Consider the following 18,806-nt stretch of genomic DNA (forward strand, 5'->3'; position numbering starts at 1 on the left):
ACATTTGAACACGGACAATATCTATATTAGTCTATACTAATATTATAAATGCGAAAGTAACTGTCTGTGTTTTGCTCTTTCACGGGCAAACACCTGATACGAAATTAATTAGGTTTGGCAAACTTGAACCACAAGGAAGGACATACGTTATTTTTTATGTCAACACCTAACGACCAATGCCTAAAACGCGAGTAAAGCTGCGGGCGATAACTAGTTAACAATTTAATAATAATGTTGATCTTTTACAAATATGTATACTTAAGAGGTATGCACGCATACTAGTTAGTGTAAAAGTCGGCAGCGTATTCAGGTCATTTACAAAAAAATCTTATCTTAATTGTCATACCCTTTCCAAAACGTATTTTGACACCGTATCCGTCAAATTTATAGCCGTCGCTTCTGACAAATGGCGTGTCATCAGATTGCTATATTTCGCGTACCATGACAGAACTAGATTTAATTTATATAGCCGACTGTAACTGAATCGTAAGATCATATATATTGGTCTATTTTTGGTGTATGAGATTTGTAAAAGATAGATCGTGTTGTTATTAAGTGGTTTCTTTATTCTATGAAGATTTAAAAGGAATATTTCACATTACTAATATTTTTCATTCAACGTTGAAAATACATTTAATTTCTAGAATATAGGCACGCTTTACTGTTTTGATTGTTAAAGCAGTAGATATATTACTTGTCGATTTTTGCACTAAATGTCAGTTGAGTGCTATTCGTAGATACAATAAAATTGAATCAATCTCATTCGGAATTCGAATGTGGTAATAGAAAAATGATTCGTGAGATGTTGATGACCTTATATATTTGTTTAATATTTCTACATCTCGAAACATTATTTAGTGTACAAATAGTTTCATTGATTGTAGTCCTGAACGTATACGAGTGAAATTTAAAATGTAATATGCACTCTGTTTATAGGATTTATGAGAGGTTATAGCAGGTTCATATCACAGTTGGACATCATGCAACTATGATAAAAATCTTGATAAGAAAATACTTGATAATGCCACTATACATTAAGTATTACAGTAAACACTCTCAATCGATACAAGTTCAGACATACATAGGATGATATCAGATCGACAAACAATGAATCAAAATATTGGCCGCATTAGTTAAATAGTTAGTCAAAGTACTGTATGAAACACTTTCATTCTTTGCCCGACGGATCCCCGTTACCTATTCAATAATGAGCGGACAATGTTCGTACTGTACGACGGTGCTCACCACTAAGTGACACTATTGACCGACATAAGACAAAGACATTAACCTTATATTGTTTTAGCCGACTTATGTTCACATGACTTTGTTTGTTTGTTTCCTTTTATTGATGGTTGCATGGAACGCATTCAGCGTTACATTTGCAATTAACGTCACGTGTCGGAATAGGACTCTGTGATAAAAATAATATTTAATGAGTTTAACGGTTTTATTAATTCTTATCAGCTTCGTATTTGTAATGACTGCGTGATTTTTATAAAACGATGCGGTTTTTTTTAATCTTCGCTCTGTTCCGTTACCTTGTTATTACGACTCGAGCTTATACCCTACATTATTTTTAAGAAACAACTTAAACGTTATTACATCCCAACCTTATGCGGTAGTGCGAATATTACACGGATACGATAACTATCATAAATTAAATGACTCACGGAAGAGGGTTTTCTTCAAGTAATTGTCTTTTATGAATAGAATAGATTTTATGTACCTAGATGATTAAACACGGGGTTCTTACGCGATCCAAGATTCAAATTCGGACTAGAAGTAGAACCGTGAATTCGTTCACGTTTAAAATGTTATTCATCAATCACGATAACATCGTGAGGAAACCTACATGTGTCGTATGATATTTTACTACACGGCGTATCCAGCAGGATAGGAGGCATTTGCCCAAACTGTACTTTAATAGAATTTTTATTATAGTTGAAATACATTTATTTAAAAAATTAACAAGTATTTCATCGATAACGTAATAAATTAACAAATTTTAATTATAATATAAATGTAAGTTGTAACAATGAATCTTAGTATGACGATTATCAGCTGTCGCGTATGAAAGATCACGTAGTGAGATTGGTAAAGGTTGGTCCGTGTTATTAATGTATTAAAAGCTTACGTCACTGATTTAATAACATATGTCAAGATCAAAAAAGGGCACAAGTTGTGTAACTATTACGCTGAAACTTTATAACGGATTAAACGTTGGTACTTAAGCAACATGATTCTAATACGAAATATAATAAGTATCTAATCGACTGTTTTTTTTATCTGTGACAGTTATTACCTACGAATTGTACTGTTTAATCTATATTTATATTCAATAGTGCAAATCACTATGCATTATCTAATGATACAAATGTGTGAATGTTTTATTTTTATTAAAATGAATAAAAAAAAAAGATTATTTTCAACATATGCGTCTGGACGGAGTTGCATTTTTATCTTAATTTTAAATAACAATAAGTTACTAATCGGCAATTTACTGTACGTTATATAATTCCATTTTGAACTAAACACTACAACTTTACTAGTGTTATAATGTGTTCATTACGTCTAGATTATTTTTTATTATTAATTTCATTAATTAATCTATATTAATATTATAAATGCGGAAGTAACACTGTCTGTCTGTTACTCTTTCACAAACAAGCTTGAAATCCAAGGAAGACTATAGGCTACTTTTTATACCTAATACCGACAACCAACCCTTAAAACGCAAACGAAGCGTTATATGTCGCCGTAAAATTGTAAATACCGTTAGATTATAATTTATTTCGCGAGAGTAAACCATCGAGAGATTGTGAACCGAATGGTTTTTACGGTGGTATATACCTACGTAGCTAGATAATGCGACTTGAACGAGAGAGAACGTATCGAAAAAAATTGTGGTCAATCGTTGGTCACTAAGTATGCGTATACTAGTAAAGTAGTTTGACGTTTGGCGTGCGTCAATCAAAGCTGTCTCGCACACGCACAAAATACTAAAGTTGGCTCGTTTGTTCTAGTTATTTTGTAGTGCACTTACATATATAAATAGTCTAAATACGCAGCATTTCTGTTTTTAAATGTTATTTTCAAAAACGACCGACAAATTATAAAATAAAATATCTTCACATTAAAACTATAATCTAAATCTGTGTATTTATAAAGGTTCCTAAATTCTAAATAATATCTATCCGACGACCCTGAGAAAAGGAACGATAACCATAAAAATTAACCGCTACGGTAAATTTGACAGTAGTGTTGCATATCGATAGTCCAGAGGTAAGATATTGCTTACAGAGAGCTAGCGATACTATCGATACTATTGATAGTGTTGCCGTAATCAATAGTATTGCCCACGTAGAGCATTGATCATAACGATACTATCGATAGTACTATCGATATCCTGAATAGTTTTCGAGGTGAACTATCGATAGTCAAAGTATCGATAGTTCTGCAACGCTACTTGACAGGTATTTAGTTAATGCGATGCACTTCGTTATGTACGTATAAGCAAACGAATGAAACGCGTGAAACAACCATGGATAATTTAAACTCGAATGAATTCTTAGGGCTCGCTAGTGTAACTGTGTAAAGTAATTACGTTTAAAGATTGGATTTATTCAAAGGAAGTCTTTTAGAGTTCAAGGACAAACTACCACAGCCAGATGAAGTTACTTACGATTCTTTTGTTGACATTTTGCGGTCAGATGATTATAATTTACATAAATACCTGCCGTGTAAATGCGAACAGTTGTCGTAACGTATAAATTAATATAGTTGAATAAATTATAAAGTTATTTCACGAGTTAATGAGACTATAGTAATTAAAAATCTAAATATTTGTAATTCATCGGATGCAGAGATTTGTGTAGGCCGGCGTGGGTGCCACATATCCAGTTATTGATCGCCAAGTATATTGTTCTGTTCTGTTTATAGGTGTGAGTTAGCTGAAAGGCACAAGATACATGAGTGTATTGTCAATGTAATAAGTGATTTATACGTCTTGCTGTTTAAGTATGATATGGACACAACGTTATACCATAAATACATGATGATGACCCATTTGCTTGCAATATTTTTACTTCAAAAATATGTGCGCATGCGCCACTGAGAAGTTAATTGAGTTAAGGAACACTCGAGAATGTGGTCCGAAACGAACTTGACCCCTTTAAGTGTCGGATAATTTAGTAATGCACTCAGATAACAGATGAAGTAGTGAATGGAACGCTAATTATATGTACTTACATACATGTTTGGACATTTTTTATCTGTAATCTCGGTAACAGACGTTGTATTAAATATATACATAATTAAGTCACAATTAAAAGTAATTTGTGATTTTATTAATATTACGAATTGATATTGATCGACAATTGAGTTGTAAGTACCAACGATGAATGACGATGTATGAATTTAATTTTATTAAAATCCGAGTATATTTCATTTGAAAAATATTGTCAAGATAAAAGATACGAATACACAATCATAAATATGATATCCTCCTAACCGATTCCGGCCACGGCCACTGTTCTCGTTTGAGACTAGCCTGCGCGTTTGCGTAGGATAAAATATAGTGCAGAAGTTTGGGTGGTAAAACGGACTCACTTTTTATTTCCGAACTTTCTTAGTCCACTGGAATAGGGTGGCGACTCTACATACATCCGGAGAGAGATAAGGCTCAAGACTAACTGTTTTACATAAAGTCCAAGACAACACTGTAAGACTCCAATTAGTTAACAGAAAACCCCAATTATGTTATTAAGCCGAGTTTTGGTAAATGGACTCAGGGTCTCGGTCGATTTGAAATTTTTGATTCATTGATTGATAAACAAATTAAAAAATAAAACAAATTAAATTATTTTTTTAAATTTTTATTTAAATGCGTTTAAAATAAAAAAAATAACTTTTACACTACAACACTAAATCTTTTACTGTTGACTTATAACGTAATTTTACATTTGAGACAATTTATATTTACCTACTCGTATTTACTTAGTTTGAAAATTATAATAGATAAAATTATTCACATTAAATTATTTAATTTAGTTGTTTATCTACACAAGTAAATTTCGCGACAAGCTTTTATATGTTTGGTCTGCCTAGGCGGTTGGAACTGCAGTTGAACTGCCTAATGGATAATGAGGACCTGCATAGGATTTTGTAATATTTCTACTATATTATTAACAAAATAAACAGGTCTTTTTTTATATATTTTTAAAATATTTTATTATTTTATAATAACTTCTTCAACGACATCCTTTCGCGAATCCATAATGAATATCACTGATTGTTAAAGATATCGACTAATTATATTCAGTAAATTCAATGTCAAAGTTATTTATCTATATTTACAACTCTTGTCAACCTTTTTAATGTTATGTATACAAAATTTTGACTACAAATTTTAATTTAAATAAACAAGTTTCTAAAAGTTTTTCTCTATTTTATATAAATACTATTTACGTTGTTTTGTGATGATAGTCTGTGTCACACGCTTGGACAGAGGGACAATTAAAGTGTCTGTATTTTTTCCATTTTTTTGTATGATTGTTACGCAATACTCTCGCCGAGTGTAAACGTATTACATAGGTAAATCTTTTAATAAAAAGTCACACCTCAAGAGACAAATTCAATTAATTTGAAAAAATAATGTCAATATCTCGAATAAAGGTGGAAAACTAAGGTATTGGATGATTTATTGCGTTTGCATGGCCTGTCCGATTGAATACGCAATCTACAGCGTACAGCAATTTCTATAAAACAAAATAATATGAAAACCAAAGTAGTGTTGCTTTGTTTTTGTAAAAAATTATATGTATCTTAATACCAGAACCTATATCAAAGACGTATTTTGAATTCGGTCACGTATTATCTTAAAAAAATTGTCACATTTCACTCTCGATTTCATGATTGTTCTACTTAACTACATTTGATTATGAACATTGAGATAACCGCATTTCATCCTGATTGATATTTGACCGCGCTTGACTTTATCGTTTGTAATAAATCGATTATTTATTTTTTCTACAAAACTTTACTGCCTCGTTGGTGTAGTAGATATCATACTTGCAAATCCTGGGTAGCAATCCTGGGTTGGGACAAATTTAAATTAATTTTACTTTTCGGATTTGCTATCGAATTATGAGATTGAAGGAAAAAACTATGCGCTTGTTCACACACTTGTGCACTTTTATGTGTCTTGCTCAGTTTGTAAGTCTAACTGGAGAATCGCCACCGTGACTGAAGACGGTCAGGACACAATCTTAAGCTAAATTGATAATACTAATGGACTATACTCTTCAATTCGTACTTGAAAAAAATATTTAATTTTTTTTTGATTTTTTAATACTTCACCAAAGATAAAAATCACATAAAGAATAATTATCGTCTATCTTATACATTTAGATGCATTCTTAGCTAAAGGCATTTAATTGATTTGAATACAATAATCGGTGGGATGCAATACCAATTAAAACGTTATTAAATATACAATGGATTACTTATGACACAAGGCATTAAAAACGTAATTTCAATATTTTCCTATTTATTTATACAGAAATGTACGTTCTCCAAAAATATTTTATATTAAAAGACATAGGTATATTAGAAATGATTGATATCAGAATCTATTGGGAGTTTTTAATTTATTTATTAATAATGAGTTGAAGCCGATGATTAATTATACCGTGGAGGAAAAACATGATAATAAATATGTTGAGATGCCACACAAAGGATGAGTACTAAGGGTATGACGTCTAACAGCGGGGGTTGATTTCAGACGTTTTATCAGGTGATGTCGTTATCTCAGAAAGGCCGGTGGCCCCTCCATAGGCTGCGATACCTACCAGCAGTCAGTAGCATTCAAAGCGCCGCGAGGTTCGCACGCGGTGATACAAGCTCGCGCATTTGTAACGCAGTGAAAGTCGCACGCGCAGTTTACGCTACGAATTCGTACGCCGACATCTTCGTCTAGTTATTTTGTTTGTCCGTTGCGCCAGTGCAGCGGGGAAAGGAGGTCGGTGCGTGGCCGCAACCCGTAAGCACTTAGAACGACGCGATTCGTGTTAGCAATGTTTTAAATAAGTTTCGCACTTGTGTTGTATTACCAAAATTAAATATTATCGGATTTCTCCAAGTGCCTGGCTCCGGCCGTATTGTTAATGTGACTGTCGTCAGTTGAATCGTTAACTACCCACATTGTTTAAGTTTGCATGTTTTGTTTTTTTATTTTATTTTATTTATTTATTTACTGCACATTGTTGCATCTTTAAGTGCCTTCCCCGCATTTGTTAGACATGCTACGACGTTCTACGTAGCTCGTAGATAGCATTTATATTACGTAATTTATAACACAAAACTGTTAAAGATTAAAAGAAAATGAAACAAACTTGTAAAACGATCGAAAAACATCGAATGTCGAGTACTTCGATACTTTATAATTATGTCAATACAAAGGTCACCGTTCGTGAGAACACGCGCACGATTCATTCATAAGTTTTTGGGCCCTTTAACATTTGGAACTTGATAAGTTTTTCCTTATTATTGTTAGTTAAGTAATTTTAACATAAAGATAAAACATGTGACACAAAATAATTTTTGATAAAGCTACATCTAGAGATTTTGAGATCGATAAACGTTTATTTCATTTCGTTCATTTTTTACTCGAGTTTTTCTTAACTTATGCTGTAACGTAGGTGATGTCAAATCGACACTAATATCTATATTTACACCGAGGCTAATAAATGAACACAATATTGATCAAATACTTGTCATATTTCCGATGTGTAGTTCAAAAGTATTCCATTAATTTTTTTTGTTATTATATAAATACTAAAAACCGAAACAACTCGTTAATTTTATTATATTCTATCACATACTTGCTACATTTTGTGTTTACTTGAGTACATCAGAAAATATGTATAGCGCAGTACAATAAAGACGATGCTTTCGTTGGTTCCTAATAAAGTAGCATTTTAATTACTGCAAATGCTCCATACGTTGAGGAACAAGGCTATAAATATAATATATAATCGCGAGTCGGGCGCAGACGAAAATGATGCAAATGCATATTTGTGACCGAGTCGAGCCGTAGGCGGGGCCCATTTTGTTGCTTCCAGCCCGTTTAAAAAACTTTTACTTTACAATACGCATATTGTACCATTCTAGATGTATATGTTTCGTACTGACTGTTTAATTTACGTAATATCACGTGTGCAATATTTTCATTTACCAATTACAGGGAATTAATAATCATTTAGACTAATTGTTATTGTATCAGTTCAGTATTCAAAAGTTAATTAGATAATCATTGTCAGTATAGATTTATTTATTAAATAAGCATAACTCTGTAGATATGGTCGAAATATATATTAAAATGAGAATATTATTTCTGTGTGTTCGGCGTTATCAAAAATCGGGGTTACAAATATATAATATGACATTGAGAGATAAGACACAGTGATTCAATTGGATTGTGATTGAAATAATGTGTTATCTTATCGATGAAATATACTTATAATGAATCTTGGTCGATACGATAGACTCAATGTCACTGAAAGTCGGGTGTCGACGGCGGGCGAGGCGAGGCTCGAGTTATGCAAGTCCCGCTGCGCTTTGAAATCGGACACGACCTACATTTTTCTAGCAATAGACGTAACTTGAGAATTATGTTATCTCAGGGTTGACCGCCGCGACATCTGCTGAGTCGACGCTTCGTCGCGAGAATAGAGTTGTTTTCCAAATTATATAAAATATTCCGAAACACATTATAACGCCTTGTTTCTTGGGCATTAAAATATGTTAAAGAGCAAATGACAATGGTAAATTTATGATGGCGCTTCATAAATAACTTAATTGATTAGTAAAGGCAAAATTTAGCGGTCCCTCCCCATGATGATATTATGACACTCTCGAATATTGACATCTCATGAAACGAAAATGTAAAAGATCTCAATTATGACTGCTATGTATTAGAATGGTTTTAGAAGGCAACCCTAGGTATAGCTAAGTTATGTTAAACCAAGAACGTTGACCATTTGTGTCTACTATAAGAAATCGGGTCAAAGGCTTGTAATAATCTTTTTATAGAGAATAAAAATAGCAATGGCCGACAAGTTTTTTTAGTCGTAATAAGTTAATTTAAACAATAACATCGTCACGTCCACGGTTGTGCGTCCACTATTATTCCGTTTGATTAATATTATTTAACGTTTACGGCGTATCCATACGAGTAGGACTATGTATAAACGTCTAATAAACTGCAGGTATAAACAATGTACACTCTGCAAATTCAGCCTCTGGTTGACCTCCGATTACATGAGAGGCATTTGAACGTCGATATTATCGAAAGGAATTCATCTTTGCATTTTAATTATTTGTATCGATCCTATTGCCAAGACGAGTTTAATCCATGCCATTGAGTTACGGCGCGCCCGTGCGAGATCATTTCCTTCACACTTGCTTCTTCCTTTCCGATGTACTAGATATCATCACCATAGAAAGATACTTGAAGGTTGACCTTTGTTTTTACTAGCTGTGTTATTACGGTGGGATGAATAAAAATAACTTAAAAAATATATTCAAATTTTTAAATTTGTATATGTAGGATGTTTAAATGCGTAGTTAGGATGAATTTTTAAAACTAATTCCAAACTACGTTAGCTAAATGTTGTTTACAATATTTTTACGAGGGTTTATATGATTTTTTTTCATGAACAAAATCGGGACAACGAGATTGCAAAACGCTTTCAAAGAGATTTATTTGTGGCAGTTGTTAATTTGGAAATATTCCCAAATATTCCTACACGATTTTGTGTGCCATTTTACTAACAATAACCAAGATAGTTTACTTGCTTTCTTTGTTTATTTCGAAACGCATTATTTATTTTCCGAATAAGGGACATTTGGTATCTTGACTTGTATTTATTATGTAATTTAGCAAAGTCAGTACTTTGTAATAGTTGACATTGTGACACATATTTCAAACGATATCATTTCTTGCTGCCATCGTTTCGACTGAACTGAAAATAGGGACAATAATTAAAATAAAATGTTCTCTTTAAATAGTTCAAGTAGTAAAAGTATATGGGTTAATGTTTATAGGTACGGAGAGCTTGTGGAATATTTCTGGAATTTTATTAATGGTGTTTTGGACAGTTCTAAAGTGTTTAATTGTATAGGTTGCTTGAATCGAAAAATATCTTCGTGGTGTTGACGTATTTTCAAACAGTTAAGACTCATGCGTCATAGTTAAACTCTCGTTGAATTCATTTCGTATCAATACATTAGTTAAGTCGCAAACAACGATTCATTTACATGAGAAATAATAGTTTTATTTTTCTCATTAATAATTGTCATTTGTATTATCGATGAATATTTTCTCTGCGTCTCATAACAACGTAAATGCGAATCATTTCCTATTTTCAATAAAATATATATATATAAACGCCAGCGTTAATTTCCTATTCATTATATACGTATTAATGAGATTGATTTTCTTTGTCCCATGCTAGTTTATTGTCGTAAACAATTAATCAGTATTCAGTTCAGCTGCGAGCTGAGGACTTGGAGTCTCATTGAATATTCTTTGTTTGCATATGCCGACTGTCTTTGTGTGTGGACGTGTATTGTATCTCGCTCTTGTATATACTATAATTCAAGAAAACTATATACACAATTTTGTCTATAAACAATTTTACAACGCGTTCCTCCGATAACTTGTCATTCGATGTTTTCCATAAATAAAAATCAATAAAGTTGTCGTTGTAATATATTTTGCTTACCGCAAATTGGTTCTTTGCAACGTTTTATATTATTGTAACTTGTAGACGCATTAATTCGTCAAATTCGTATTTCAATTAACATCATCGTTTTAAATAATAAATGGTAAGGACGTTCGTTCACTTAATGTGTATTATGTATAACTATTTCGTCTCTTTATTTATAAAAATCATTATCTAAATTGTAATCTTTTCAATTTATTAGGTGCTTTATGTATAGAATAAATAATATAAACATTAAACGGATAAAATCATTTACCATATAATGAATATCTGCTCGTATTACATTATAAAAATAATAAACCTATAAATTATTATTTACGATATTTGCTTGTTAACGGCGAGTGTAATAGAAAATGTACATATATACATATATGACATAATCTTTTCGTAATGTTGCACTAACTCATTGGCAATAGATTTAAAATAAATTTCCTACGACGCGTCTCTCGAATTACATTTGTATATTATATATCTAAAGCAAATAGATCCATTTGGCATGTTTTTTGTAAACATCGTGTATAAGAAATTTACACTTGAAATTCACATCCGCGATTAAGTATATTTTTTTTAAATATAAGCTAACGAATTGTTTTTATAAACAGGAATAAGACATCGTATTCCGTTAATGTATGTAAATTAAAAACTGAAATGAAATTTGTACAACGATGGAAGCACAGTAATTGCAATTGGCTTGCGTAGTTGCAACGTGCGATAAGTAGGTAACAAAAGGCACAATGAAGGCCCATGGCATTTACGAGCGATTGTGCGTGCTCTGTCGTTCCCCCGGCTATTACCATAAACCGTGTAACATTTCAGCAGAGATTTTCCACGATTACTCCTAACTATGTAGCAGGGACTGTAGCTATGTCGTACCGTATACGGTACGTGAAACGTTTAGGTTTAACATCCTTGTATATTCTAGGCTATATCTTTCAGTAGTTAGTGTTCGTTTTCTTTTATAATTTGACTTATTATTTCAGTCAAACTTATATATATTAATATCAGTCCTATTCCAGTTGATAACCTATATGTATCGTAAAAATGAAAATAGATTAAACTGAGAGGTTTTATGTAAAGTATTTAATCATGTTCGGAATATAAAGACAAATTCACCGTTCTGGGTCAATTGTAGGCTGACGAATAAACGAACCTATATAACTATGTTAATTTTTTATTTATCTATAATTCTTTGATTAATCTTACAATCTTGTTATAATAGATAACTTCTTTTTAAATGTATTTCAATGGATTCGGTTACCATTTCGTCTTTCATCCACTGCACAAATTTGTTTTGATTTTATATGACTAGGTACTTTATTTTTCAATTGTAAGTATGCAAAATGTACGCCATTTTTCTTTTTGACATACACAATTGTGAATGTCAAATGTATAACCCAATGACGATATTTTTCACTCAGGTATCATTAATCATAAGTTACAATATTTTTGTAGCACATTCGCATTTAATTTTAACTTTTAAATTTCGACAACCTATTCACAGAAGTATCATAAAGATATATAAAATAGATTAAATGAATCTAGGTTGCCATCGTTAAAATAACGTAGTTAATTTTAATGACATTGGAATATACTCAGCTTTGCCTGATTGAGGACATTAACTGGATTACCTCAGAGTTACAAGAAGAAAAATAAAGTTTTAATAAATTTTTTTAAGTGCTCTTAATGCAAGTTCTGTTACACTTGGCCTTCATTAGTTAATTACAAACATTGAGCTATTACAAACTTTCCATCGGCGACTAACTATAGATTAATTTGGAATAATAGAATTCAGTTATTGATTTAAAATCTCACTTGACTCGATCTTACGGAAGTTCTTGTAATTGAATAGCTTTCTAGTGTTTTTTACCGCTACTTAGTTAATATATGCTTATTTCGTTGGCAATATAATTAATAGAATGTGCTATTTTTAATAAAACGCTTTATAAAGTCAATGAGAGACAATTAATAAACTCAATTGAATTGCGACCTTGGTGATGTTGTGTGTCGGCCACATCTGATTGTTTTTCTAACTATTTCGAGCGAGCACGTGTCGTACAATGCTGCTTCAGATGTAAATAACAGCTTTATTGGGGGTAACCCTTACAATATTATCGAATGAGTCGTTTCTGTTAAATCAGATTCTTGTAATACGCAAACTGCTTGATTGGTCGCACCATCAAGTGATAATGAAATCGACCTTAGTAACGTGAGACGGCAATTTATACGAACCGGTGGCAACTTTCCCCGCAACGTCGCGCGTGAGTCGATGACGACTATGCAGTTACGAAAGCTGCACCTGCGTATATGGAATAGCGCCGCCACTTGTAATGGTAACGAGATAATTCCCTAGACTATCGCAGACTCGCTGACCACGTGTTGTAAAATTTTACATTTATAGATTTTCCATCCTCATCGTTGCAACTTCGTTAAAATATTAAATGGTCTTATATATGATGTCACAATCTTTTATCACCGCTTTTGTAACTGATAGTCAATGACAAATACTAACTAACGATGTGAGATTAAACGGCTTTGTTCAATATTCACGTTAATAGCATTCTGTCGAACTTAATTACTAATAGCTTTGTTTGTTCAATTTCGTGTATTTTCCGAAACGTAGGAACAAAAGTTATAGAATTACTGATATTGACAGAATATTGATGCAAGCGGATTAGTAAATGGACCGTAACGAAATTTTGGCTCGTTAAACCGGTGTCAAGGCACTTGGATTTAATATTAAGATAATAATTATTGACGATATGATTTTCTTCGAAATAAGAAGCCACATTATTTTTATGCATTGCCTAAAAGCGTTTTGGAAATGAAATTATTATCGTTTTCTGTTACATAATGCAACACAAGTGCCTCTTATTAATAAACCGAATTGGTAAATTGTATTTCACAGAGACTCAACGATAAAACTAAATATTACTTTGCTTATCGCAATGTTCGAAGCTGTGATAAAGTATTTTTTATCAATGGAGCTAATAAAATAGGCCCTTAAAAAGTATTGTGCAAGTGACTGAGTGCAACTACAGTGGCAGTGAGTGACGATGAGTGCTAGCGAGCCAACCTTAACCGAATCGCCGGTGCCGCTCGCTCTGGCGCGGCTGCAGGGCCGGCCAGGGCGGATGGCGCGCGGAATGCGCACGCACCGTCCCAGCTTGCCACTGGCGAGTTTACAGGAAGCTATAGATGAGACTCCGCGACGCTTCAGCGAGGAACCTTACGCGCCGGACACAGACGACGAGGAAGCGTTCACCGACCCCGTGGTGGTCATCAAACGTTCTCCATCGTCTTCTAATGGGCGTAGAGCTTCTGATGCTACATTTGCTGAACGATATAGAAAGCTGACCGAATTTGATGGTCCACCGCTCGATACACCTCGCCGAGCCTCTCTGGCCGTTCCCGTCGGAGCGGACGGTTACGGACCTAGTGATAAAGGCCGCCGGCGCTCGTGGGCAGCGCGACTGCAGTTAGAACGTAAAAAGAGACGAAAATCCGGTGGCAACGACACCGACGAAGAGAGTGATACTCCAACTTACATCCGTCAAAAGAGACCTTCTTGGTGGAATGTCTTCGTTCCGGATAACATGCTGAAACACAGGTATTGTCGAAAGAGTGACGTTATTATGACGTCAAAATTGTTTGTGATACCTATTTCAAAATATATACATTTTTTTTTTCTTAAGACCAAAATTAAATGATAGTGAGGTTGAATAAGATTCTAATTGTATACAAGTACCTAAACTAGACAGTTGACTTATAATAAATATAATATGTGTGTATGGGATTAGAATGGAAATGTGTAAATGCAGCACCATGACACTGGATTTCCTTGACCTAGCGCTCAGCTCTGGTTATTATTACCATTCTTAATCACGGTATCTCGCTTTCAGGGTTAGGATTGGATATTTGAAATTATCAAGAGACACAAGCGCTGTAAAACAATAAATTTCAGTTCGTATCGTCGCTGTTTACAGAAACCAAATAGGCTTTATTTTTCATTATCACCTTATCATTATATTTGCTTTATTCACAATATTTTCTTTGTTATAGTGTAATAAATAATATTGTGTTAGCTGAAAAAATTCCATGATCAAAGACCCTCCGGTTAATTTACGTAAGAGAACTGTGTTTGTGTACTTTCTTGATAAATTTATGATTTTTAGTTATCTTCTCGAACGCTATCTTTACGTACTTCCGATTTTATCACGGTTTTTTTTGGCTTAAAGTATTAAACTTATTATTCTTCGCCATGGTACTTATATCGGCTATAAAATCATATATTACTTTTACTATTCATATAATTCTAACCTGAATTTTGAGATGAATAAAAGTAATTAAATTTTAAAAATACAGATGTGAAGTGTTTCTTATCTACAATTTTTCCAACAAAATACTTGTTGAAAAATATATCGGCTTTTCATGCAATGCAGTTTTACTCGCGTTCGTTTTATATTATACAAATAAACGTGCCTGTTACACGTTTACGTTACGTTTACACAATATTTGTCATAATGGTTGTCGTTTATAGTTTTCGTCGCGTTTGTAAGAGTCTGAAAAAGAATAACCTGAAGTTATATATCCCATATATTTCTATATATTGACTATCTCTCGAAAGAGACTTCATCCGTATCTAATTTATGATTCAAGTAAGTCCTATATCTTATACGGCTCCCTGTACATTAGTCTCTTATCGAAGTTAAAAGCTACCTTTCTGTTAAATTACATCACGATCGGTTAAGTGGTTTAGTCGCGATAAGATAAAAAGCACACAAACAAAATTACTTTCACACTTATAATATTTGTCTAAAGTCTAATACTCTGATTGGTCTGATATAGATAAAGATTATTGCCTATACGCCGTATTATTATAATTTATTTCTATATATACCTCACAATATAGACATGTACTCTTATATTAATTACAAAACAAATGCTATAAGAGATATATTTCTATATTTTATTAATAAAATTCCAATTATCTTATTCGGTTTTGATTATAGTAACCTACTTAGATAATAATTTGTTTATAAAGTAACGTTTAAGATGATGTCGAAACATAAATGAATACAAATCAAAACATATCTAGTTTTGTCGATGACGGACAATTGTGGTTAGGAATGCAATTAATGACGACGCTGCGTTGTAATATGGACATCATTTGATACCTGCGCTCCATACATCTGCATCTAATTGACACGAGATAACTATTAACACAACTATCTGTCTTCTATCTTTACTATTGAATAAAGAGAGTGAGAGAGGTATTTTTTTATAATGTCGAACTAAAAATACTATTTAACAAATATACATAAAACTTATACCAAAAAAACGCAGAGCGTTTCAGAACATATAATGTCATTATAGATATGTACGTGTAGGTGGGATTCGCGGATTCAAGCACCGTAAATCTATATTAATAAATTCGTGCAGGTCTACGTTGGACCCGATCGAAACCTATCCACAATTATAGATCGTTAAAAAAATAATGATTGATATCCACAAATTTCGGATAATCGAGATTTTTCGATATTAAATTCGTACAATTTAAATACATGACAGTTCAACGGGTGGCCATGTTGGACAAAAGGAACTTTCTGAATGCTTACTACTTTTGAACGTTTTGTTAATTGGAATGCCAAAGTAAAATTTTCCTTTTTTTCACCCCGTAAATAGAAAATATAGATTTTTAATAATCGCAATGTTGAACACAATGTTTATGAAAAAGTTATATGTTAAATGAAAAGTAAATGATAAACCGTATTTGTTTAGTTTTATTTATTTTATCTGAGCGAGGTCGAGTTTTCATCTTGTATATAATATTGACATGACAAGTCTGTATTTCGTGTTCTTGTATGTTCTAAATACTTGTCGTAGTTACAGTTTATTTGATATACTTAGGAAGTTTGGTTGAATTCTTAAAATTTTGAATACCGCATTATTTTAGCCTAGATGAACCAGCTAGATCACGTGAATCTTACCGAAATTTACAGGTTCAAATCCGAACGAATCCAAAGCGCCACTGATTTTCATGTGTTTATAATTGTATAATTGAGTTTAATACTTCTTGTGCTCGGTGATGAAGAAAAAAATTGTGAGGAAACTTGCAAGCTTTGAAGAAGCGTGGTGTTATAAGCTCTAAAGATTTTCCTCAAAAAGAAAAAGAGTTGATCGCTTACAGTCTATATATCAATATATATATATATATATATATATATATATATATATATCGCCTTCCCCATCTGACATATTGTTTATGATTTTATTTATTTATTTTCACAAAATATAATTAATACTACACGTTATTAAATGTTATCTTATTAAAACTATTCATATTTTCAAAAATATATTAAATAAATTTACTAAATATATAATCTAAAATAAAACTAAACAGGCTAGCTCTGACCAATATTTAATATGTATAACATGTTACAAATTAGGAAAAAATGTATTTAGATTAGAGGTCTTCCGGTTACATATTTTTTTTGCTTGAGATAGTGTTGCGTCGTAAATTGCCTCGACTTGTTTGTGACACTGTGATGAATAAAAATTAAATTAAAAATGACTTAAACATCATTACCCTTTCCTGTTTTACAGACTATATGACTTGTCGTTTACAGAACTAGTTAATTCCAGTAATTGCTTTGAAAAACATTCTACACAATAAATATAGATGTTAGAAAATATAGTTCACGATTCCTTTAGATCGAGCTGACGAAAACGTGTTTAGCGTTTTAACACGCTGATTTGTACAATATATAAATGTATTATTTTCTCCTTGAATCGATTGATGTCTCCTAATAGAAGGCACGTACAAAACGAGATCTTAGTCACGTTCGGCATTTTTCTAGAATTGTATTTTTTTTGCATGTGCATTAAAAATGACGTTTCTAATATTTATTTTTAGGAAAGACTGAATGGGCGTTTTGTACATTTTGTTAAACCATGTTAGAAATTGTGCCTGTAGTTACACTGGCCCACATTTTAAACCGGAACATAGCAATAAAAGCCAGATGAATCGCGCGAAAATTATAGTGAAGCAATAAAAGCGAATACAAAATCAGAAGCTAATGCAAATTCTCGTTGCGATGTGATTTTGTATTTGCTTTTGTTGGTTCACTATAATGCTCCGCGCGCTCCATATACCTTTTGTATCTGAGGTACTTCAGGTACGTGACGTACTTAGAACAATAAACTGCAGGTGAATAAAATTAATATTAATCTAAAATGTTCCGCTTTCGATTAACAAATTCTTGTACAGATTGGCCCCGAATTAGTCAGCTGAGGCAAGGTCACGAGAATAACATAAAAAGGCGACGTATTAACAATTTGCATAGACCTCCTAGGTGGGTGGAGGTCTTGTAAATATCAGTTCCGCAAATATAAATCCAAATTAAGTTAGAAGAATGATTACTATCGTATGCGTAATAGCCCGGGAGATGGTTGTCAATAAATACAGTTCTTTTTGTGGTCTGCAGGCACAGAACGGTATCCGCGACACGTCATGGGACAAAATTGTTTCATCATTCGTAACGTGGCCTCGGAGTTTCTTTCCGTAATCGTACATTCACCTGTGTTTCCTTTGTGCTGCAAACTCTTTCTACTTGATCTGTCTCAGCGGGTATCGAGGAATTAGAACGTCTCTCATCTCGGATTTAATGTCATTACTCGTACTGATAAGTTGCATTTAATGTTTCTCTGTTGTTTTTTTTTATAATATAATACCTTAATTTTAATTATAATTGTGGTTTAGTAATTTTTACGCATTAATTTTTAATAAACATTTTCAAAATTCGTATTATAAACTCAACTTATTTTTAAACATTGGTTATTTTTTTCTCTAAGATAATTCGACTTGCTATCCTTTTATATATGTATAATTGTATATTTGTAGTTCTGTCGAAGTAATAAACGACGCGAGATCCTAGTTGGCCGGTCGGATATTGGTCCCAAGTGTATGCCATGTTATAGTTTTAAGGAACAAAGAATGCGAGTGCGGGTTGTTACTTTAGCTTG

The 18,806-nt window shown here is 32.7% G+C and overlaps 1 protein-coding gene across 5 annotated transcripts in view; it reads left to right on the forward strand.

Moving 5' to 3' along the window:
- LOC113392233 (TLD domain-containing protein 2) overlaps positions 1–18,806 on the forward strand; it is an 85,510-nt gene that overhangs the window by 16,020 nt on the left and 50,684 nt on the right. For 4 of the 5 annotated variants that reach the window (XM_064220983.1, XM_064220987.1, XM_064220986.1 and 1 more), the window contains exons 1-2: positions 6,860–7,039; positions 13,690–14,391. The exons of the other annotated variant lie outside the window; for it this stretch is intronic. In XM_064220983.1, coding sequence (XP_064077053.1) covers positions 13,838–14,391 — 554 coding nt within the window. In that variant the 5' untranslated portion in view covers positions 6,860–7,039; positions 13,690–13,837. Of the gene's footprint in view, positions 1–6,859; positions 7,040–13,689; positions 14,392–18,806 lie in introns of those variants that run through there. 5 annotated transcript variants of the gene reach the window in all.

This window comes from Vanessa tameamea, chromosome 5, assembly GCF_037043105.1.
Source record: "Vanessa tameamea isolate UH-Manoa-2023 chromosome 5, ilVanTame1 primary haplotype, whole genome shotgun sequence".
NCBI classification, from domain to species: Eukaryota; Metazoa; Arthropoda; class Insecta; order Lepidoptera; family Nymphalidae; genus Vanessa; species Vanessa tameamea.